The sequence below is a fragment of the Neoarius graeffei genome, chromosome 8 (assembly GCF_027579695.1).
Source record: "Neoarius graeffei isolate fNeoGra1 chromosome 8, fNeoGra1.pri, whole genome shotgun sequence".
In the NCBI taxonomy this organism is placed as follows: domain Eukaryota; kingdom Metazoa; phylum Chordata; class Actinopteri; order Siluriformes; family Ariidae; genus Neoarius; species Neoarius graeffei.
In genome coordinates this window covers 8696083-8720263 of record NC_083576.1, presented here as the reverse complement: position 1 = coordinate 8720263, position 24181 = coordinate 8696083, and the positions used below count along the sequence as shown (strand labels likewise).

The following is a 24181-nucleotide window of genomic DNA, read 5'->3' as shown; positions in this document are numbered from 1 at the left end:
TCTGTCACTAATCGGCGTTTGTTCCATATTAATAGTGACGGCTTCAACAGAAGGTTCAGCAGGAACGAGGGAGGTGAGTCTGTAGATTACAGGTGATATAGTATTTATATACTCTTTTGTAATTCTCGTTAAATGTCAATGTGTCCTTTAGTTTTGGAGAAATCTCACCTCCAATCACATTTCCTGACTCATTCATCCTCTTTATATGCTGCTACATTCATTCAGTGCTAATTATAATGGTTTAGATTTAAGATTCACTCACATTATACAAACCACTGACACGCTGTATCCCATCTGTTACTCTGGACTATTTATTTATTTATTTATCTTTCCCAGGACTCTCATGTCGACTCCTGGACTTACGCAGCTTTACAGTTTCCCAAGAAGGGAAGTGGAGTTTGTTTCTCAGACAAGTTGGTGTACTCTGAAGTGATGTATATGAAACTGTAATATATTATACAACTGCCTCTTCTTCTTCTCCTCCTCCTCTTCTTCTTCTTCTTCCTTCAAAATGATTCTTAACAATCAATTACATAAAACCCACAAATCTGTACATGACTTTAATCACTTCACACATGTAATAAATGTGATACACTCCTGTTGTGTTTTGTACAGATTTTTTTTTTTGTTGTCTGGCTTTTTGTTCTGTATTTTTCCAAAGGCACACAAGTCTGGAAATAAATAAATTTAGACCCTGTAGAACAGGATAAAGCGGCTAGAAATAATGAGATGAGATGAGATGAGATGAGACCCTGTAGAACAGGATAAAGCGGCTAGAGATAATGAGATGAGAAGTAAATAAATGCACGGTGGTGTAGTGGTTAGCACTGTCACCTCACAGCAAGAATGTTCTGGGTTCGAGCCCAGCAGCTGACGGGGGCCTTTCTGTGTGGAGTTTGCATGTTCTCCCCGTGTCTGTGTGGGTTTCCTCCGAGTGCTCCGGTTTCCCCCACAGTCCAAAGACATGTGGTGAGGTTAACACAGGGCTGCCAACTTTTCAAAATTCCTTGGAGTGAGATTTTTTTTTGGGGGGGGGGTCGACGGCAAAATTTTTCCGCACACCACGCAGTAAGTGGGAATTTTGTATTCAGTTTTATATTCACTTGTCCCCCTGCATTCTGGTGTTTTGTTTGTGGGTCGTCCAGCTGGAGATGGACAATGAAGGGGGGGGGGGGTTGAGATTTTGGATTTAGTAGATGTTCCTGCATTCTGGTGGATTTTTGGAGTGGCCTGCTGTGCCATACCTACATTCTTACACACCCTGACTTGCCAGGCCTTCAGCTTGTGGCCAACAAAAGCACCAAGTTTTGGCTTAAAAGCCCCCACACTAGAAAACTACAGATAACCGCCAATGTTCCTGTAGCCCTATAGACCTGTGGTTCAGATTTAAAGGCAAGTTCATGTTTGAAAATATTTCATCAGCTAAGCCTAAACACCTTCTGAATTGAAACTAAATGTTAAGTTTTTAATAACTGTTGCAAAAATAAGATTGTCCCTCACTGACTATTCATTATGCATTTAAGGGCTTTCCCCACCACTGGGTTCAGCAGAAGATTGGCATGGGGAAAAATATCAACAGCAAAAGAACAAATAAAATGCTTAAACAGTAAGCAAAATGTGCATGTGCTACAAGAAACATTAAAATGATTAAGTTTGAACAGTACTGAAACACAAAAAGCTGAACCTTGGCAATAGGTGGGACTGTGCACACAAAGTTGGGCTTAAAAATTTTGGTCATACGTAAATAAGCGGGCGGCACGGTGGTGTAGTGGTTAGCGCTGTCACCTCACAGCAAGAAGGTCCGGGTTCGAGCCCCGTGGCCGACGAGGGCGTTTCTGTGCGGAGTTTGCATGTTCTCCCCGTGTCCACGTGGGTTTCCTCCGGGTGCTCCGGTTTCCCCCACAGTCCAAAGACATGCAGGTTAGGTTAACTGGTGACTCTAAATTGACCGTAGGTGTGAATGTGAGTGTGAATGGTTGTCTGTGTCTATGTGTCAGCCCTGTGATGACCTGGCGACTTATCCAGGGTGTACCCCGCCTTTCGCCTGTAGTCAGCTGAGATAGGCTCCAGCTTGCCTGTGACCCTGTAGAACAGTATAAAGCAGCTAGAGATAATGAGATGAGACTTAAATACAACCCTGATTCCAAAAAAGTTGGGACAAAGTACAAATTGGAAATAAAAATGGAATGCAATAATTTACAAATCTCAAAAACTGATATTGTATTCACAGTAGAACATAGACAACATATCAAATGTCGAAAGGGAGACATTTTGAAATTTCATGCCAAATATTGGCTCATTTGAAATTTCATGACAGCAACACATCTCAAAAAAGTTGGGACAGGGGCAATAAGAGGCTGGAAAAGTTAAAGGTACAAAAAAGGAACAGCTGGAGGACCAAATTGCAACTCATTAGGTCAATTGGCAATAGGTCATTAACATGACTGGGTATAAAAAGAGCATCTTGGAGTGGCAGCGGCTCTCAGAAGTAAAGATGGGAAGAGGATCACCAATCCCCCTAATTCTGCACCGACAAATAGTGGCGCAATATCAGAAAGGAGTTCGACAGTGTAAAATTGCAACGAGTTTGAACATATCGTCATCTACAGTGCATAATATCATCAAAAGATTCAGAGAATCTGGAAGAATCTCTGTGCGTAAGGGTCAAGGCCGGAAAACCACACTGGGTGCCCGTGATCTTCGGGCCCTTAGACGGCACTGCATCACATACAGGCATGCTTCTGTATTGGAAATCACAAAATGGGCTCAGGAATATTTCCAGAGAACATTATCTGTGAACACAATTCACCGTGCCATCCACCGTTGCCAGCTAAAACTCTATAGTTCAAAGAAGAAGCCGTATCTAAACATGATCCAGAAGCGCAGACGTCTTCTCTGGGCCAAGGCTCATTTAAAATGGACTGTGGCAAAGTGGAAAACTGTTCTGTGGTCAGACGAATCAAAATTTGAAGTTCTTTATGGAAATCAGGGACGCCGTGTCATTCGGACTAAAGAGGAGAAGGACGACCCAAGTTGTTATCAGTGCTCAGTTCAGAAGCTTGCATCTCTGATGGTATGGGGTTGCATTAGTGCATGTGGCATGGGCAGCTTACACATCTGGAAAGACACCATCAATGCTGAAAGGTATATCCAGGTTCTAGAGCAACATAAGCTCCCATCCAGACGACGTCTCTTTCAGGGAAGCCCTTGCATTTTCCAACATGACAATGCCAAACCACATACTGCATCAATTACAGCATCATGGCTGCGTAGAAGAAGGGTCCGGATACTGAACTGGCCAGCCTGCAGTCCAGATCTTTCACCCATAGAAAACATTTGGCGAATCATAAAACGGAAGATACGACAAAAAAGACCTAAGACAGTTGAGCAACTAGAATCCTACATTAGACAAGAATGGGTTAACATTCCTATCCCTAAACTTGAGCAACTTGTCTCCTCAGTCCCCAGACGTTTACAGACTGTTGTAAAGAGAAAAGGGGATGTCTCACAGTGGTAAAGATGGCCTTGTCCCAACTTTTTTGAGATGTGTTGTTGTCATGAAATTTAAAATCACCTAATATTTCTCTTTAAATGATACATTTTCTCAGTTTAAACATTTGATATGTCATCTGTTCTATTCTGAATAAAATATGGAATTTTGAAACTTCCACATCATTGCATTCCGTTTTTATTTACAATTTGTACTTTGTCCCAACTTTTTTGGAATCGGGGTTGTAAGCTATATTAATATATTTCTTATTAATTTTTTTCTTATCTATGTTTCTTATTAATAATAGATTCGTCAGGGCCTGTTATCTGACAAATATTCTCTACATGTCTTGCCCTCTTTGAAACCCTGTCTCCTCAGTATACTGTTCTCTGTCTTTTTTTTATTATTCACAAGTTCAAGTTCTTTGATATTACAGGTGACCATGCTTTATTTACTTTAACTGAGCAATTACATACATCATAAGTAATTAAAAATAAATACCCTGTAAATAAACAATAGGTATGGTGGCTAATGGCTCTTCTTGCATTTGTAATATTATCTCTTACTTGCTTTATTTTACAACATTTCCAGTATGGCTTCAAATAAAGTCATAAAGTATGATAACATACAGTAAACAAACTAAAAATGCACCTTAATAACCGTGTGCTAAAGAGGTGCTGTCCCGTGCTGCTTGTTGGGGAAGATAGAGGCTGTGGCACGGCAGTATGCCTATAATGATTTAGCATGCCTAGTACACAGCTCTCGATATGCCATTAAATATTCTCACAACACTTATAGGCTAAAACGATTAAGAAACTTTATATAAGTTCATAATTACGCCAGTAACGCCACACATTGGCGTGCATATGTACTAACCTGTGTGAGACACTCGTCTTCACCTCGGACACCTTCTTCTCTCTCCTCTTCCTCTAAATTGACGGTAGGCAATTATCCAACTTCTGGCGAGTGCAGCATCATTAGATGCGCCACCTACCATAGGGGAGTGTCTACAGAAGGGAACACCTCTCTGCCTGTTTAGCCGTGTGTAAGGCATAATTGATCGATCGCAAGTGGTTGGCGCGACGCAATGGGTAGCCGAGATCAGATAGATAAACTAGATTTTTTTCTAGCGTGAGAAACCAGAGGTATGGCGTGTGAGCGTGTGAAGACAATCAAATGCGTGTGTCTCACGCTCATTGCGTGAGAGTTGGCAGCCCAGGTTAACATGGGGCAGCCAGGATCTGAGGTTGGGCTGAAGTGCCCTTTAGCAAGCACCGAACCCCCAACTGTTCCCCGGTATCACGCTTCTTGGCTCACCCTCCATCTGCCTCAACCCGCAGGACTCCAGTTCCCATAATCCCCCTCTCACTCTGTCATCCAATCCATAACCATTTCCTAGGCGTGGTTCACCTGAGTTCTAATCACAAGCACCTGTACCTTTTTGTTTTTGTCTGTATTTATACCCCTTTGTCTGTTTTGTTCTTTTCACAGCATTGCCGTCACTTTTCGTAACCCTACCGAGTGTTATTGTACTGATTGTTTTGTTCGTGTATGACCCTTTTTTGCCTCCTGGATTTTCCCGCTTAGCCCCGCCCTTGTGTTTTGACTGCCCTTTTCTCTTGATTCCAGGTTTCTCGATGTTTGCCTGTTTTCTGATTATGATTTGCCTAGCCCTTGTGTTTAGATTGCCCGTATCTTCTGAGTCCCGATTCTTCGACTATCTCCTGTTTTCTGACCACGATTTGTCTCGCCCTTGTTACTGTTTTGGATCTCTCGGTATTGACCTGGCCTGGCTTTTGTACTTTGTTTTTGGTTGCCCTGTTCTCATTAACACCCTGAGCTCATTTATAATCTACGAGCGTCTGGTCTGTTAGAGCCGCATTACACCTGGGTGCTGTAGCATCGCTGCCCACTGCTCTGTGTGTGTGTGTGTGTTCACTGCTCGCTTGTGTGTGCATGTGTGTGCATTCTCTGCTTCAGATGGGTTAAATGCAGAGGAGGAATTTCACTGTGTTTAAGTCTGTACTTGAGTGGACGTGTGATAAATCAAGGCTTCTATTTGTCTTCTAATAATAATACAATTTTACACAACTCACAAACTGAAATGATGGATAAATATGAGATCGATAGAATGACATTTTTTTATATGAGTTCATATTTTTACACTGAATGTCCAAAGAGTTTGTTACCTCGTCCATGACGAGTAGGCGGGGCGAAGTATTGTAATCAGTGCAGTTGTTTGTTAACAAGCTAGCATCTCGACGGTTGCACCGATTGACTTCAAATTTTCAGGGTAGGTGAGCAATGGGGCGTAGATTACATCTTTAAATTCTGGGGGTAATCGAGTCAAGATCATGGGAAAGGTCAACCTTTTGGTCAAAATAACATATTTTCCATTATAACTCAAAAATGGTTGCTGATAGACAGATGTTTACTATTATGAGTAGATAGGAACTCCCATATGGCCTTTCATTTGGCACCAGGATCATTGACCTTGAGTGACCTTGAAAGGTCAAACTCAAGGTCATGGGTTTTCAAAGGGCGATAACTTTAAAATGGTTCATGATAGCCAGATGTTTACCATTATCAACATATAAGAAGTCCCATATGGGCTTTCAGTAGCCATCATGATCTTTGACATTGAGTGACCTTGAAAGTTCAAACTCAAGGTCATGGGTTTTCAAAGGGCTATAACTTTACACCGATTGACTTCAAATTTTCAGGGTAGGTGGACAATGGTCTGTAGATTTCCTGATTAAATTTTGGTGGTGATCAGGTCAAGTCCAAGGTCATTGGAAAAGTCAAAATAATTTTTTGTGATAACTTTCTTCAAAGTCATCATTTTGACTTCAAACAAAACCAAAATGTGCATCTTTCAATTCTGGTTCCAACTATATGCTGCATGATGGGGTAGCTTGGACAGGCTCTGTAGCAGTTGGGGGTTAAAGATCAGAGAGTCAAGCTCATCCGTCAAAATAACATTTTCCATTTTAACTCAAAAATGGTTGCTGATAGACAGATGTTTACAATTATGAGCAGATAGGAACTCCCATATGGCCTTTCATTTGGCACCATGATCTTTGATCTTGAGGGACATTGAAAGGTCAAACTCAAGCTCATGGGTTTACAATGGGCTATAACTTTAACCTGGTTCATGATAGCCAGATGTGTACTGAAAAGCGCCCTCCTGCCAGTGCCTTATTGGTGATGGACCCAGAGCTGGAACCCAGGCAGGTGCTACCACTCCTCTGGATCAGAGCCGACCTGGGAGCAATGGTGATTCAGGAGTAACTCCACTTTCCCCAATAGTCAAGTCCTCCTGGACCTGAGACTCACCACTGGTTGCAGTTTAAAGTCATACCCAGGACTAGTAGGAACAGTTACACTGACAGTGACCCCTGTGCTCTTTTGGAGGACAGAGAACATGAATTATGAGGGGGAAAGTTGGGTTCTGTATTAATATTTTCATCTAAGCCATTGTTAAAGAATAACTGTCTAATCAATCAAAAAATACATTACCAGTGTTCAAGACCCATCCTTCAAACATGAGCTTTTATTGTTTTTTAAATATGTTGTGTCTCTTATTGATGAAATCGACTATTTTACAATAATAAATGCCCCCTGGAAATGCTGAAATTCAAATGCCAGACACCCTTCTTTGGCCCAGATAACCGTTACTATTGAGGCGAGTGTTTATTCAGATTAAAATAGCAGTTATAGTGAGATGTGAGTGTAGGCTCACGTGAGAATTCATGTGAACCACATTTTCCATTCTATTCTTTTTGATATCTCTGCTGACCACCAAAACACCAAGAGAGAAAAATGTGGGGGAGATGTAGGTAGACAAGAATATCATATGCTTGCTTAATATCTCACTTTTTTTCTTTCTAGGGCCAATGTCGTCACATTCTGGGATGTGCTCAGTACGGCCCGCCTATAGTATAAATATAAATTCAAACTGTGCTTGAAGCACATTCATACTCTGTCCTTAAACGAGATACAAACACTGTGTAATTTTTAAGAACTGAAAAATGACTGGTTTCTGGATTTTAGTTTTGATCACCGGCATCATGTGTAAGTAATACGAACAATTTTCAGTATGTAAACATATTCATATACTGTACTGTAGTTATTCATCTGCTTGACTGCGAACTTGGATCAACCAAAACTCACTAAAGTAAAAAACAAATTGGTTGATAATAATAATAATAATAATAATAATAATAATAATAATAATAATAATTTGGACCCAATGTTTTGAGGAATATTTAAAGGAATTATTCTAAGAAGTTATATTACGAGCCTTATGTTAAATTCTTGGATTTGGTTTTGAAAAATAAATCTCTTTGGGGTCTGTGTAATTTATTATAAAGTTAAACAGATCCCTGTTTGAGAAAAAACTAAAAATAAAAACTTTGAGAAGCTCAGCATTAAGGCGATTTTTAATGTATTATAAAATCTGAATTACATTCTTTACCAAATTAATTTTTGTTTTTCTAGATGCAGTCCAGTCTGGTAGACACTGGGTTACTGCACAATCCTCAGTGCCACCAGTTTATCAGTCTGATAAAGAGCTCAGTGTGGATATCGGAGCCTCGGCGAGTCTGCAGTGTTGTATTTTTGGAATAAAAGATGGAGAAATGATCTTTTTTAAGCAACAAAACAGAAAACAGTCTCGGATAGTCGTCAGATTCTTTAAAGCTTCTCGAGAAAAGTTTTACAATGAATTCCAAAATCCTCGTTTCCAGATTAAACAACATGGAAACTGCTTCAATCTGACCATTTTAAACACCACGCTGTCTGATGAAGCCGTGTACTACTGTGCACTGACGAGACCCGACCCTGTGTTTGGAGAAGGAACTTCTTTAAAATTTAAAGGTAGGATTTCTACTGAAATGAATAATGTGCTGGTTAAATGTAGAAATGTTTAATTCTTCATTACTGTTAGTGTGTGAAGGAGTGAAATGTCCACTGTGTTTGGTAACTTTAACAACACGGCATTCAGGGTTTATTTTTAATCCGTGATTCATGATAAATGTTTACAGGTCAGAGTTTTACCACTGAATCAGAAACATCGAAACCAGCTCTGTGTGATCACAACACGAACATGAACACACAAGAGAAAACAGGTCAGATGTTGTATAATTATGTTTTAATGCATTAATCTGAAAATCATAATGAATGATTTGTCTAAATTATGATTTTTTAGATGTTATTTTTTGGACTAATGTCATTTTCATTGTGTTTGATGCCCATTCAGAAGTGACCAGATCTCTCCACTCCTCAGTGCTCGGTTTGGGAACGGCTTTGGGTTTGTGTGCACTTCTGATTTTCTGTCTCATTTATTTCATCCTGAGGAGAAGAAAATGGGATAAAAGTAAGTGATTCTGTGATCAGATAATGATGACTTCAGTTCACTTCTGTCACTAATCGGCTTTTGTTCCATATTAATAGTGAAGGCTTCAACAGAAGGTTCAGCAGGAACGAGGGAGGTGAGTCTGTAGATTACAGGTGATATAGTATTTATACACTCTTTTGTAATTCTGGTTAAATGTCGATGTGTCCTTTAGTTCTGGAGAAATCTCACCTCCAATCACATTTCCTGACTCATTCATCCTCTTTATATGCTGCTACATTCATTCAGTGCTAATTATAATGGTTTAGACTTAAGATTCACTCACATTATACAAACCACTGACACGCTGTATCCCATCTGTTACTCTGGACTATTTATTTATTTATTTATTTCTCTTTCCCAGGACTCTCATGTCGACTCCTGGACTTACGCAGCTTTACAGTTTCCCAAGACGGGAAGTGGAGTTTGTTTCTCAGACAAGTTGGTGTACTCTGAAGTGATGTATATGAAACTGTAATATATTATACAACTGCTTCTTCTCCTTTTTCTTCTTCTTCTTCCCTCAAAGTGATTATTAACAATCAGTTACATAAAACCCACAAATCTGTACATGACTTTAATCACTTCACACATGTAATAAATGTGATACACCCATGTTGTGATACACCCATTTTGTACAGATTTTTTTGTTGCCTGTTTTTTTTATTCTGTATTTTGCAGAAGGCACACAAGTCTGGAAATAAATAAATATATAAATAAATAAATGCACGGTGGTGTAGTGGTTAGCACTGTCACCTCACAGCAAGAAGGTTCTGGGTTCGAGACCAGTGGCCAATGGGGGCCTTTCTGTGTGGAGTTTGCATGTTCTGTGTCTGTGTGGGTTTCCTCCGCGTGCGCTGGTTTCCCCCACAGTCCAAACATATGCAGACCTGCCAACCTTTACGCATTTTGCGTAGCAGATACGCATTTAGACATCAAACTACGCTGCTACGATTTAACACTTCAAAATACGCAAAAAGCCATTGATGGCTTTAAGTTCAAAGATCTTTAATATTCCGGTTCAACTGTCTGTGCATTCGCGCACTAGGCAACTCATCTATGGGTGTAACCGCATTGAACAGCAACCTGTAGAAAAAAGAAGACTTCGACCAATCACAGCGCTAGTTTTAAACTCTTCAAATAGGCCTAGGCTATGAGGCTAAAGCTGGGCATACACTGTGCGATTTTTTCAATCGCAGTATTCAGCTGCTGCTCACACTGTGCGAGTGAATCGCAGGGGTAAACAGCATGCAGCTTACGATTCCTGTTCTCACACTATACGATCTGATGCTCAGATTCGATCTGACTGCTCACACTGTACTTCCATACATGACTCGTCAGATTCTTGTATCCGGAGCTGCAACGTGAAAATGAAGAAGAGACCGGAAGTGCTGCTCAGTGTTTGTTTTCTCTTCCTTATCTGTGTTCGCGTATGTGTAGTGTGACAGGTTGAGGTAAATCGGCTCGTGACACCGCTTCAACAGTGCGATAGCCTCACGATGGGCGACCAGGATTTCAAACAGGTTTGATTTTCATCCGATTGATCGGGAGGAGGTCATGAGGGATGCAAACGGCGCCCCTTTTGGCGGATGCCGCCTTTTCATGGCTGAATCGTGCAGATCCGATTTTTTTTTTAGGGGGGGCGTTGGAGTGTCTGATTATAATTTCAAAGTAAATTCTGTATTAAAATTACTAAATAATAAGCAAATGCCGTTACAGTCCATGAAACATAGGAAGTATAAGTATGAGAAGAAAACAGTAAATCAGAAAGCTTTTTAATCCATCGACCTACTGTGCTGGTTCCAACTGGTGAAAAGGGCTTAACATACGAAAGCAGCAGTTTTGTGTGTCCAGGCTGACGATGTAACAAAGTTTGCTGAAGATAATGTTCTAGTGTCTTATAAACACACAATTCCTGTTCCTGGTATTTTATTACGTAGAAGGAATCAAACGTATTTCCTGGTCTACTCTGCTTCATGTGCTCCGTTAGTTGGAATAAATAATAATTCTGTGCTTTCTTCATGCATTCAATATCTAAATGAACTAAAGTTTGACATCTCTGTCCTGAGGTAAGGGCAAGAAGGCCAACAAACTTTAACGTAAGTTCTTTTAATGAAAGCTTGTCCAAAGGGTGTAATAACTAAATATAATCTAACACAACATCAACATCCCATGTTTCAGACTACCTGGGTAAAGGGTTTCGACAATTGAAAACACCCCTGAAATAACGAACAATAAATGGATGATTGGCCACAGTATAACGAGTTCCAGATAAGGGTGTGCCCATTAAATAATTAGATAAAGCTGAACGCGGGCGGCACGGTGGTGTAGTGGTTAGCGCTGTCGCCTCACAGCAAGAAGGTCCTGGGTTTGAGCCCCGGGGCTGGCGAGGGCCTTTCTGTGCGGAGTTTGCATGTTCTCCCCGTGTCCACGTGGGTTTCCTCTGGGTGCTCCGTTTTCCCCCACAGTCCAAAGACATGCAGGTTAGGTTAACTGGTGACTCTAAATTGACCGTAGGTGTGAATGTGGGTGTGAATGGTTGTCTGTGTCTATGTGTCAGCCCTGTGATGACCTGGCGACTTGTCCAGGGTGTACCCCGCCTTTCGCCCGTAGTCAGCTGGGATAGGCTCCAGCTTGCCTGTGACCCTGTAGAAGGATAAAGCGGCTAGAGATAATGAGATGAGAAAGCTGAACGCGCTGTGTTCATAGTGGAATAGGCTAAGCCCTTCTTGGAAAAATCGTGGAGAAACTTGAGCACATCATTCACAGTGGGCTGCATGGAATCCACTTTCCTTTGTAAACAAAACTGGGTCCATTTGTGCAGGTAGACGTTATATTGCTTCTGTGTTCCATCTCGCCAGGCACATAGGAGGACCTCTATAATTTCTGAAGGTATGTTGTGCTTAGAGAACTCCTTCCTGATATTCTGCATACCAGAAGATGGAGTTTGGGACTCAGTGGATGGACCTTGCCGTGCAGTGGATTTGAGAGGATTCCCTTGGTCACTCGGACAACTCAGGGATGATGGATCAACAGACTTAGTAAATTGGTGAACCATGCTTGCGTTTTCCACATTGGGACAACAATGATCAAGGTGGCTTGCTCCAGGGTGACCTTCTATAGGCACCTGCCAATTAGACAAAACGGGGGAAAAGTATAGGCATTAGCAAATTCTCCCCAATTTAACGAGAAAGCATCTATATATGTTGAGTGCGGGTCAGGCTTCCATGACACATAGGACTTAACCTTGTGGTTCAGTCTACTTGCAAACAAGTCAATATCAGGAACACCAAAACAGTGCGTAAGCTTCCTGAATATATTAGGACTCAGTTCACATTCCACCTCAGGGTTCAACTGGCGTGATAAATGATCTGCAGTGGTATTTCGAATCCCAGCTACATGCACTGCGGACAGCCAGTTCTCACGTTCTACTGCCCATGACCAAATATCTTTTGCAATGGTGTTACAAGCTGGAGCTCTATAACCTCCCATGGCATTAATGTAGGTCACTGTCGTGGTATTGTCTGAAGTGATACGGATGTGTTGATTTCAAGTTTGATCAAGAAGAGCTCTTAAGCCCAATTTGACAGCCAATAATTCTAAAACATTGATATGGTAAGAAGCCTCCTCAGGCGACCACAAACCCTGAGTAGAACAACTGCCCGAAGTAGCACCCCATCCCCTTCCAGAGGCATCTGTGTTAAGGACAACCTCCGGCACCCCATGGTCAATGATTCGAGAACTGTGAGGGATGGAGCATATCCACCAGTTCAACTCTACTCGGCTTTCTTTCGATAAGGACATGCATTCATCAAAACTGCCCAAAGCTCTACGTAGGGCAATGTCTTTATCTCGCTCTAAGGATCTATAATGTAGCGGTCCCAACTCAACTCTAGGGAATGTGGAGACAAGAGTTCCAATAAGCGAAGCTACCTCGCGAATGGTGAAAAGTTTGTCCCGCAGAAAATTCTGGCACAAACTCACAATTTTGGATGCTTTTCTCTCTGGAATAGTGACTCTCATATGGGCAGAATCTAAAACGAATCCCAGAAACTCCAAAGACTGACAGGGATGAAAAACAGACTTGGTGGGATGTACAACAAAACCAAGCTTAGTGAATAATTGGGCCGCATGCAAGGTGGCTTCTTGACATAGAGACTACACGATCCGAGATGCACGATTGAGCCAAAACTTGGCCCGATCTCCAAAATAGTCGCACGAGTGAAAATCGTGTCAAAATCGGGCCAAAAATCGCACAGTGTATGCCCAGCTTAAGCGGAGAGCCGAGGAGCAGTCAAAACGAAAGTAACGACATTGATTTTCATCCCTCTCGGTCGATCTTCATACTGTGACTGGTTTTACAAGGGACGACGGTGCTAAACACCATTTCGAAGGTAAATGGGCAGGGCAAGGGTATTGTGAATAAAGCGAGGACAACTGTCCTAACATCATAGTTCGAAGCACAGTGTTCCGCCTTATCTGAAGGAAATATTTGTTCCAGCTTGTTTTGATATTTGATCCAGGCTTCTCAATCCAAAAAATATTGCATAGCCTAAAGTGAAAATATAGTAGCCTACTGACGTTTCCATCCAGTCAACCGATAGACGCGTTAAAATCTTCTGAACTAGGCTACTCGTGCAAGTGAGATTCAATGAGCAGCGCATGGAGTGTTTTCACGTAAGTGCGTGTGGTGGATGATGATGTTTGTTTGTGTATGTGCGTGCCTTGCAGTTAATAATACACATGACGTCAGATGAGGATACTGACAGAGAGGGAAGCAAATCTAAAAAGAAGCGAGTCTATGCCCCTCGGAAGTTCCTAACCAAGTATCAAGATCAATGGCCATGCTTCCGCCCCTCTAAACTGCCTAATCATGCATTTTGCACAGTGTGCAATTATGATTTTGATATTAGCCATCAAGGAAATACAGGTAATAATATTGCTAACATAGAAATGCTTGCATTTATATACATAGGCCATTATTTTTTCCAAATTAGGCCAGGTCAGTGAATATGAATATTATAAAGCCTATGCTATTGGATAGGCCAGAGTAGCTTATAATTTATTTTCAGTAAATTTTTCTGTAAGTGTGGTTATCAGTTTGCATTTACTAAATATTAATATTGAAAAATATATATTTATATAGGTGCTCTGGAATATTGACTTTCGATGTTTAGTGTAGCCTAGTTCAAAGTGTAGCAAGGAGCAACAGAATCTCTTTTATGGTCAAAACTAAATTTATGAAAAAAGGATTTAGTGTGTGTGTGTGTATTTTGCAGACTGCCGACGTCATGTGGAGGGTAAAAAACATTCAAAAAAAAGTAGCTGCCACAGATTCAGTGCCAAGATTAGATTCATTCTTCTTACAATCCCAAGACCTCAGGCCTATACGAGCAGAAACACTTTATACAACGCACTTAGCAGAGCACAATATGGCTTTAGCTGTGGCAGATCATGCCGGCCCACTGTTCAGGAAAATGTTTCCTGACAGTGAGATAGCAAAACAATATGGCTGCGGTAGAACGAAGACAACTTCCATAATGAGAACATTGGCCAGTCATAATGATGAGTGTCTCACAGAAATTATGAAAAGGTCTGCATTCAGCCTGGCCACAGATGGTAGCACAGACATGGATGACATAAAGATGTACCCAATTGTAGTTAGGATTTTTGATGCCAGTCTTGGGAGGGTCGTCAGTATGATACTTAAGATCTGTGAATCTAGAGAATCTACTGTACAGGGAGAGCAATATTTGATCTACTTGATGGAGAGTTAAAACAAAGATGCATACCATGGTCAAATTGCATCAGCTTTGCAGCTGACAATGCTGCGGTCATGCAAGGTTTGGGGAAAGGTGTAGCAGCTTTTTTGAAAGCACAGCATCCACACATCTATTTACTTGGTTGTCCCTGCCACCTCATACACCTAGCTGCGGAAAAGGCATCCAGGGTGCTTGGTGTGAATGTGGAAGACTTCCTCATCATCATTTACCATCCTGGAAGTCAAATCTGCGTGATGTTCAGGTCATGTGTAATACAGAGGTGAGGAAGATACTCAAGATGGCTTCAACCAGATGGCTCTCCCTGGGGCAGTGTGTGAACCGTCTTTTGCAACAGTGGGATGCTCTCACAGTTTTCTTTGAAAATGAGGTGAAAGCAGGGAAGAAGACCTCCAGCATGCCAAAGTCTGCTGCTGGTCCTGTTAAAAAATCCAAAGCCACAGCCTCTACCAGTTATCCTGCTACAGTGCAGCCCAAGCTCTTCTCTTTCAGCCTACCTAAGCTGCCCACATCCTCTCCTGGTCCTGCCCAGATGCCCAAAGCCACATCTTCAACCAGTTATCCTGCTACAGTGCAGCACAAGCTGTTGTCTTCCAGCCTACCTAAGCTGCCCATACCCTCTCCTGGTCCTGCCAAGAAGTCAAAAGCAACACCACTTAGTAAACCAGAGGTTAAAGCTCCTGTACATACTGCTCCACAGTTTGACTTGACAACTTTCCTCTTCAAGCAAAATGAAGTTGGAAAGAGAGGTGCAAAAGAAAAATCAAAGTCTGAAAGAACCAAGAATGAAGAGAAAAGGGATCTGACAAAACCTGAAAAGGTGCTTAAGTTCCTCACCAACCCTATGTCAAAGGTCTATGCACTTTTTCTGCAGAGGGCCATACCTATTTTTGATACTGGCAACAAGATGCTTCAGAAAGAGGAGCCATGCATACATATCCTGCTTCCAACATTTGGAACTGCAACTGCAAAATATATTGCTTTCATTCTGTAAACCTGAGGTTGTGATTACCATTATAAATGAAATTTCTACAGGTATCAGACCAACCATCACAAGGGAAATGCAGCTCCCTGATGAGAAACTCTCAATTGGCCATGACACCAACACCTTCATCCAAAGCCAGGGCAACCTAGAACTGAGGCCATTCTACAGAGATGTCAGGAGGTTCTTTTTGTCTGCAGCAGACTACATGATTTCCAAATTTCCATCTGGGGATGTGCTGCTTATGCATGCTGTTGTGGCAGACATAGAGAAGAGGCAGGCTGTGAAATTCCTTTCTCTAAAGTTTTTCATCAGCTGCTTTCCTTCTGTTCTGCCTGAAAAGGTCACTGTGGATCAAGTAGAGGATGAGTTCCGGATATATCAAACTACCAGGCTTGAGGACAGCATCCTCAGGAAGTGCATTGATGAGGCCTGGAGAGACATTGGCCAGTTGAAAAGGGGGTGTCTGCCAGTCTTCTCCAACCTTTCAGCAGTCATGCTTGGAATTTTGACAATTTTCCACAGCAATGCTGATTGTGAGAGGATTTTTAGTCTTGTAGGCAAAAACAAGACCCAGTAAAGAGCTAGCATGGGCACTGATGTAAGTGCTTTGGTGGCAAGAAAGGTGAGCTTGGCTGCAAAGGGGACTGTTTGTCACATGGAAAACTTCAGTGATGCTCTCCTCAGAAAAGCCAAGTCAGCAAGCTATGAGGAAAAACTATCAAGAAAAAGAGCTACAGCTACTAGGAGTGATGAATGACTGAGAACAGCATCTCATTATCAGTCGAATATATTTGGTTAAAAGGACCTACAGTAACAAGGTTATGGTGAAGGAAAATACCATGCCTTTTGAGATTTTCAGTTATTTAATATTATTTCAGTTACTTAATATGTTGTTTAATATCTGTCCAAGGGACATAGCAGTTTTCAGTTATTTATCAAATCTAAAGTCTGTTTAAAAGACATAGAAAGCCCTTTGTTTTTTCTGTTATTTATACAGTATAATGTTAAATGTCAAAGGGGCATGGCATGCTATTTGGGATTCTTTGTTGTTTTATAATGTCCAATGTAATTAAGACACAATATGCCAAAGGCAGTACATTTATCCCTTATCTTTAAGTTTAAGGTCTGTTTAAGAGACTTATTTTGGGGGATTTTTAGTTACCTTGTGCCAAATGTCTTGGTGAAAGCATTGGAAATCTCGTCTCGTCTGGTCTCGTCTTCTTCCACTTTATCCGGGACCGGGTCATGGAGGCAGCAGTCTAAGCATGGAAGCCCAAACTTCCCTTTCCCCAGACACCTCGGCCAGCTCCTCGGGAAGAACACCGAGGCGTTCCCAGGCCAGCCGAGAGACATAGTCCCTCCAGCGTGTCCTGGGTCTTCCCCGGGGCCTCCTCCTGGGGGGACATGCCTGGAACACCTCCTCAGGGAGGCGTCCAGGAGGCATCTGAAAAAGATGCCCGAGCCACTTCAGCTGATTCCTCTTGATGTGGAGGAGCAGCGGCTCTACTCCGAGCTCCTCCCGAGTGACTGTGCTTCTCACCCTATCTCTAAGGGAGCGCCCAGCCAACCTGCGAAGGAAACTCATTTAGGCCGCTTGTATCCGCGATCTTGTTCTTTCGGTCATTACCCAAAGCTCATGACCATAGGTGAGAGTCGGAACGTAGATCGACTGGTAAATTGAGAGCTTTGCCTTTTGGCTCAGCTCCTTCTTCACCACGACGGACCGGTAAAGCGACCGCATCACTGCGGAGGCTGCACCGATCCGCCTGTCGATCTCACGCTCCATCCTTCCCTCACTCGTGAACAAGATCCCGAGATACTTAAACTCCTCCACTTGAGGCAGGACTTCTCCACCAACCTGGAGAGGGCAAGCCACCCTTTTCTGGTCAAGAACCATGGCCTCAGACTTGGAGGTGCTGATTCTCATCCCAGCCACTTCACACTTGACTGCAAACTGCCCCAGTGCATGTTGAAGGTCCTGGTTTGAAGAAGCCAACAGGACAACATCATCTGCAAAAAGCAGAGATGAAATCCTGTGGTTCCCAAACAGGATTCCTTCTGGCCCCTGGCTGCGCCTAGAAATTCTGTCCATAAAAATTATGAACAGAACCGGTGACAAAGGGCAGCCCTGCCGGAGTCCAACATGCACTGGGAACAGGTCTGACTTACTGCCGGCAATGCGAACCAGACTCCTGCTCCGTTCGTACAGGGACCGGACAGCCCTTAGCAAAGAGCCCCGAACCCCATACTCCCGAAGCACCCCCCACAGAATACCATGGGGGACATGGTCGAATGCCTTCTCCAGATCCACAAAGCACATGTGGACTGGTTGGGCAAACTCCCATGAACCCTCGAGCACCCTATGAAGGGTATAGAGCTGGTCCAGTGTTCCGCGACCAGGACGAAAACCGCATTGTTCCTCTTGGATCCGAGGTTTGACTATTGGTCGAATTCTCCTCTCCAGTACCCTGGAGTAAACCTTCCCTGGGAGGCTGAGAAGTGTGATTCCCCTATAATTGGAGCACACTCTCCGGTCCCCTTTCTTAAAAAGAGGGACCACCACCCCAGTCTGCCACTCCAGAGGCACTGTCCCTGACCGCCACGCGATGTTGCAGAGGCGGGTCAACCAAGACAGCCCCACAACATCCAGAGACTTGAGATACTCAGGGCGGATCTCATCCACCCCCGGTGCCTTGCCACCGAGGAGCTTGCAAACCACCTCAGTGACTTCGGCTTGGGTAATGGACGAGTCCACCTCTGAGTCATCAGCCTCAGTCTCCTCAGTGGAAGACATGACGGTGGGATTGAGGAGATCCTCAAAGTATTCCTTCCACCGCCCGACAATGTCCCCAGTCGAGGTCAACAGCTCCCCACCTGTACTGTAAACAGTGTTGGCAGAGTACTGCTTCCCCCTCCTGAGGCGCCAGATGGTTTGCCAGAATTTCTTCGAGACCGAGCGATAGTCCTTCTCCATGGCCTCCCCGAACTCCTCCCAGTTCCGAGTTTTTGCCTCCGCAACTGCCCGAGCTGCAGCACGCCTGGCCTGCCGATACCTGTCAGCTGCCTCAGGAGTCCTGGAGGTCAACATGGCCCGATAGGACTCCTTCTTCAGCTTGACGGCATCCTTTACTTCTGGTGTCCACCACCGGGTTCGGGAATTGCCGCCACGACAGGCACCAGGGACCTTGCGGCCTCAGCTCCGAACAACTGCATCCACAATGGAGGTAGAGAACATGGTCCACTCAGACTCAATGGCCCCCGCCTCCCTCAGAAGCTGGGAAAAGCTCTCCTGGAGGTGGGAGTTAAAGACCTCCCCAACAGAGTGCTCAGCCAGACGTTCCCAGCAGACCCTCACCATACGTTTGGGCCTGCCAGGTCTGTCCAGCTTCCTCCTCCACCAGCGGATCCAACTCACCACCAGGTGGTGATCAGTTGACAGCTCAGCCCCTCTCTTCACCCGAGTGTCCAAGACATAGGGCCGGAGATCAGATGAAACGACTACAAAGTCTATCATCGACCTCCGACCTAAGGTGTCCTGGTGCCACGTGCACTTATGGACACCCCTATGCTCGAACATGGTGTTCGTTATGGACAAACCGTGACTAGCACAGAAGTCCAATAACAAAAAACCACTCGGGTTAAGATCGGGGAGGCCGTTCCTCCCAACCATGCCCCTCCAGGTGTCACTGTCATCGCCCACGTGAGCATTGAAGTCCCCCAGTAGCACAATGGAGTCCCCAGTCTGAGTACCCCTCAGTACCTCTCCCAGGGACTCCAAGAAGGCCGGATACTCTATACTGCTATTTGGCCCGTAGGCACAAACAACAGCAAGAGCCCTCTCCCCAATCCGAAGGTGCAGAGAGGCGACCCTCTCGTTCACTGGGGTAAACTCCAACACATGGCGGCTGAGCTGGGGAGCTATAAGCAAGCCCACACCAGCCCGCCGCCACTCACCACGGGTGACTCCAGAGAAGTGGAGAGTCCGGCCCCTCTCGAGGAGCTGGGTTCCAGAGCCCAAGCTGTGCATGGAGGTGAGCCCGACTATCTCTAGCCGGTACCTCTCAACCTCCCGCACAAGCTCAGGCTCTTTCCCCCCCAGTGAAGTGACATTCCATGTCCCAACAGTCAACCGCTGTGTCCAGGGATCAGGTCGTCGAGGCCCCTGCCTTCGACTGCCACCCAATCCACACTACACCAGTCCCCTACTGCTACCTCTGTGGGTGGTGAACCCACAGGAGGTCGGGCCCACGTCACCTCTTCGGGCTGAGCCCGGCCGGGCCCCATGGGCAAAGGCCTGGCCACCAAGCGCTTGCATACGAGCCCCAACCCTGGGCCTGGCTCCAGGGTGGGGCCCCGGCTGCGTCATACCGGGTGATGTCACGGTCCTCGTTTTTTTCTCCATAGGGGTTTTGGTGAACTGCTCTTGGTCTGGCCTGTCACCTAGGACCTGTCTGCCTTGGGAAACCCTGACAGGGGCATAATGCCCCCGACAACATAGCTCCTAGGATCATTCAAGCACACAAACCCCTCCACCACAATAAGTTGGCAGTTCTAGGAGGGGGCATTGGAAATATATTCATGCCTTTTCATTAAAAGAGTTCTTGTTTTCTTCATAGTCTACTTGTATGTTGAATAACTAGATATGGTGGTGAGTGGGAACTCTGTGCTTAGTAATACATTGTAATGAGTGAGCATGTGAACAATCAATACTGATCAGCAAATATGCCTGACCTCGCGCCGTGCTGCTCCGCACTGCCGCGATAAGTTGCTACTCAAAATTTTTTTCCAAGGTTGGCAGATATGCATATGTGATGAGGTTAACATGGGGCAGCCAGGGCCTGAGGTTGGGCTGAAGTGCCCATGAGCAAGGCACCGAACCCCCAACTGTTCCCCAGGCACTGTAGCATTGCTGCTCACTGCTCTGGGTATGTGTGTGTGCTCACTGCTCACTTGTGTGTGTGTGTGTGTTCACTGCTTCAGACGGGTTAAATGTAGAGGAGGAATTTCACTGTGCTTAAGTCTGTGCTTGAGTGTACGTGCGATAAATAAAGCCTTCTTCTTGTCTTCTAATAATAATATAATTTCACACAACTCACAAACTGAAATTATGGATATATATTAAATAGATAGAAGTATTTTTGATACAGGTTCATATTTTTTACAGTGAATGTCCAAAGAGTTTTTTTGTTTGTTTGTTTGTTTGTTTGTTTGTTGTGTTGAGTACTTTTGCCCTCTCTTGTTGAAGTTCAGTGACATTATTACGGCCCTGGAACACCTGTTACAGTCAGTTGAAAATTGCATGCATTTCACATTTATTACTGACCGAAGTCTTTACCTCAGAAGGGAATAAAATTATCTCCATCCATCCATTATCTGTAGCTGCTTATCCTATACAGGACTGTAGGTGAGCTGGAGCCTATCCCAGCTGACTATGGGCGAGAGGCGGGGTACACCCTGGACAAGTCGCCAGATCATCGCAGGGTTGATACACAGAGACAAACAAGCATTCACACTCACATTCACACCTACGCTCAATTTAGAGTCACCAGTTAACCTAACCTGCATGTCTTTGGACTGTGGGGGAAACCGGAGCACCCGGAGGAAACCCACGCGGACACGGGGAGAACATGCAAACTCCACACAGAAAGGCGTCCATTGGCCAATGGGCTCGAGACCAGAACCTTCTTGCTGTGAGGCGACAGTGCTAACCACTACACCACCGTGCCGCCCCCAACACAACACAATACAGTGTCAGTATTTTGTGCACCTGAACAGATTGAATGAATGAATAAATAAATAAATAAATATATAAATAAATAAAGCAGGTGGTCAGTGTTGTTGATCAGACCTTGAGGTTACGTTTGTGCTTCATATCTCAGTAGAACACAACACTGACACGCCCATGTTCCAGGATGGTCACTATAGTGTGTATCGGGTCAAATCTGTTACGAGTTCATTCACTTTTACAGCATGTACATTTACTGATTTGAAATTTTGTTCATACAAGTTAAATTAAGAAGGCGACTAAAATAAACAATAAGGCATTGGTGTAGGTGCACGAGAGTGTATGAGTAAACCACATTTTCCATTCAGTCAGAACGTCTTCATCAAGACCTCACTGTGCAACACCAAAACACAAATATGGAACAATGTGGGGTCGATGTAGGCAGATCAGAATATCATGTGCTCACTGATCATGTCTTTTTTGTTATTACACCCAATCATGTCATATTCTGGGGCGTGTTCAGTACAGAGCGCCTGGAGTATAAATATAAATCCAAACCCTGCTTCAAGTGCATTCATATTCTGTTCATAAATGAGATACAAACACTGTAGAAGTACGAAGAAATGAAAAATGACTTGTTTGTGGATTTTAATTTTGATCTTCAGCACCATGTGTAAGTAATATGAGTCAATTATTCACATCTAGTTTCATAGATTTAAAAAAAAATAAAGTGTATTGAGCTTATTACTCTCAACCACTTTGTAAAGCTGTTTATGTTGAAGGATCTCCTGATGTGATTTTTAATAACAGTTTATACAGATTGGTTTAAGAAATGTATTCATTACTTAATTAATGTGTTTTTTTTCTAGATCCACTCCAACCTGGTAGATGCTGGGTTACTGCACAATCCCTCACAGAGTCAGGAGTTTATCAGCCTGATAAAGAGCTCAGTGTGGATATCGGAGACTCGGCGACTCTGCAGTGTTGTATTTCTGAAAATGTATATGGGATTATTGCCTGGTTTAAGCAACCAAACAGACAAAAACCTCAGATTATAGTCACGGTGTATAAAAGTGGGGGAGAAACATTTTACAATGAATCCCAAAAGTCACGTTTCCAAATAGAAAGATCTTCAAACTGCTTCAATATTACATTTTTAAACACCTTTCAGTCTGATGAAGCCATGTACTACTGTGCACTGACGAGACCCAACCTTGTGTTTGCAGATGGAACTTATTTAAAAATTAAAGGTAGGATTTCCACGAAACTTTCTTAAACTCCTGGTTTAATGTCGTGATATTTTTCCTTATTATCATTAACATGTTTAACCTGGAAGATAAATGATCCTGAAGTAGTGAAATGTTCACTGTGTTTTCTTCTTCAACTACACTGAGTTACAGACTTTTAGTCAGTGAATGATGATAAATGTTTCCAGGTGAACATGTTACTATTGAATCAGAAACATCTAAACCAGCTCTGGGTGATAATTCAGTGGGCTGTGAACCAACACTGCATGGAAACAGCACTAACATGAACACACAAGAGAAAACAGGTCAGATGCCTGATAATTCACTATTAATTAATCATCCTTAATTCATAATATAGTGAAATAACATTCTCAGAAGTGACCAGATCTCTCCACTCCTCAGTGCTCGGTTTGGGAACGGCTTTGGGTTTGTGTGCACTTCTGATTTTCTGTCTCATTTATTTCATACTGAGGAGAAGAAAATGGGATAAAAGTAAGTGTTTCTGTGATCAGATAAAAATTCCAGTGACTTTTATTCCTATCAAAGACACTAATGTGTGTTTCTGTATTAATAGTAAACGCTTCTGTAGAAAATTCTCCAGGAATGAATCAGGTACGTGTGCAATAAAAATAGCACTGGATTTTATTCTATTATATACTCTACACTTTAATCATGTTGTTTTTAATGTAGATATCACTATGTCTCCTTTATTTACTCATTAGTCTACATGTGAAATGTTGCTCCATTCAGATATTTTTCCTGATAATGTTCTCGGTCATTTATACAGTCAGTTTGATCAGATTTCACAACAATCCCCAGCTTTTATGTTTAATGTTGATGAACATTAACTGTGTAGTGAGTGTGTATCGTGCAGTTCCACAGATTGTCTGGTTTTTACTGTGAGCTGAAATTCTTATTTTGTTTTTGCTTTATTCTTAATATTTTTAAAGGAATCTGAAGCTGAAACACTGAATTATGCAGCTGTGCATTTCTCTAAGAGGAAACCCAAAGCTGAAACAAAGAAATCTGGTTCATCAGATGAGTGTGTGTACGCTGATGTGAAGAAAACTGCACGCTGTAACATAAATGATTCATAATAAATGGAGAAACACACGGCAGAAGCAGTGAAAATGTTTTAGCAGGTTAAATATCTCGACTGTGTATTAATTTATTCCATATTTTTCATGACAAGCTTTTAATCACTCAAAGATTATTAAACTATTGTTAAATATTTTTGCTTGTTTCAGCTGGACAGATAATTGATCTGCTGACTGATGAACGGATTTCTAGAAGCAAAATGACTGTATTTGGTGAAAGTACAAAAAGAAAAGAAAAAACAACATCAGCAACAACAAAAGCTGATAATATTTAAATTTGTTCACAATAATTGCATAATAATACATATTAAATAAATTTGCCTGTAATCATGATATTTTTATTCACTGTCGCTAAACGTTCTTTATCCCCTTCAGACTTTATTTTTTTCTACTGAGCAAGAAAATGTTTCCACAGCTGATTTTACTTTTCTTCAATGTAGAAATGAAGTCCGAATATTTATT

The 24181-nt window shown here is 42.9% G+C and overlaps 1 protein-coding gene across 2 annotated transcripts; it reads left to right on the top strand.

Moving 5' to 3' along the window:
• The first annotated feature begins 21916 nt into the window (after positions 1 to 21916).
• On the top strand, positions 21917 to 23777 carry LOC132890025 (uncharacterized). Of its 2 annotated transcripts, XM_060926824.1 has the most exons (6): positions 21917 to 22048; positions 22245 to 22625; positions 22811 to 22927; positions 23025 to 23120; positions 23197 to 23240; positions 23573 to 23777. In XM_060926824.1, exons 1-6 carry the CDS (start codon positions 22006 to 22008, stop codon positions 23717 to 23719), a joined length of 828 nt encoding a protein of 275 aa, XP_060782807.1. In that variant the 5' UTR covers positions 21917 to 22005; the 3' UTR covers positions 23720 to 23777. The 2 variants fall into 2 exon arrangements, 1 of the variants encoding a protein (XP_060782807.1); XR_009655135.1 differs by lacking the exons at positions 21917 to 22048; positions 22245 to 22625; positions 22811 to 22927 and having other exon boundaries at positions 22990 to 23234; positions 23573 to 23661.
• Positions 23778 to 24181: the final 404 nt, after the last annotated feature.

Excerpts from the sequence above, each read along its gene's own strand:
- LOC132890025 (XM_060926824.1), top strand. The coding sequence starts at position 22,006 with ATGACTTGTTTGTGGATTTTAATTTTGATCTTCAGCACCATGT. Across the intron at positions 22,626-22,810 it reads AACTTATTTAAAAATTAAAG|GTGAACATGTTACTATTGAA; the intron begins GTAGGATTTCCA and ends AAATGTTTCCAG. Across the intron at positions 23,241-23,572 it reads CAGGAATGAATCAGGTACGT|GAATCTGAAGCTGAAACACT; the intron begins GTGCAATAAAAA and ends ATATTTTTAAAG.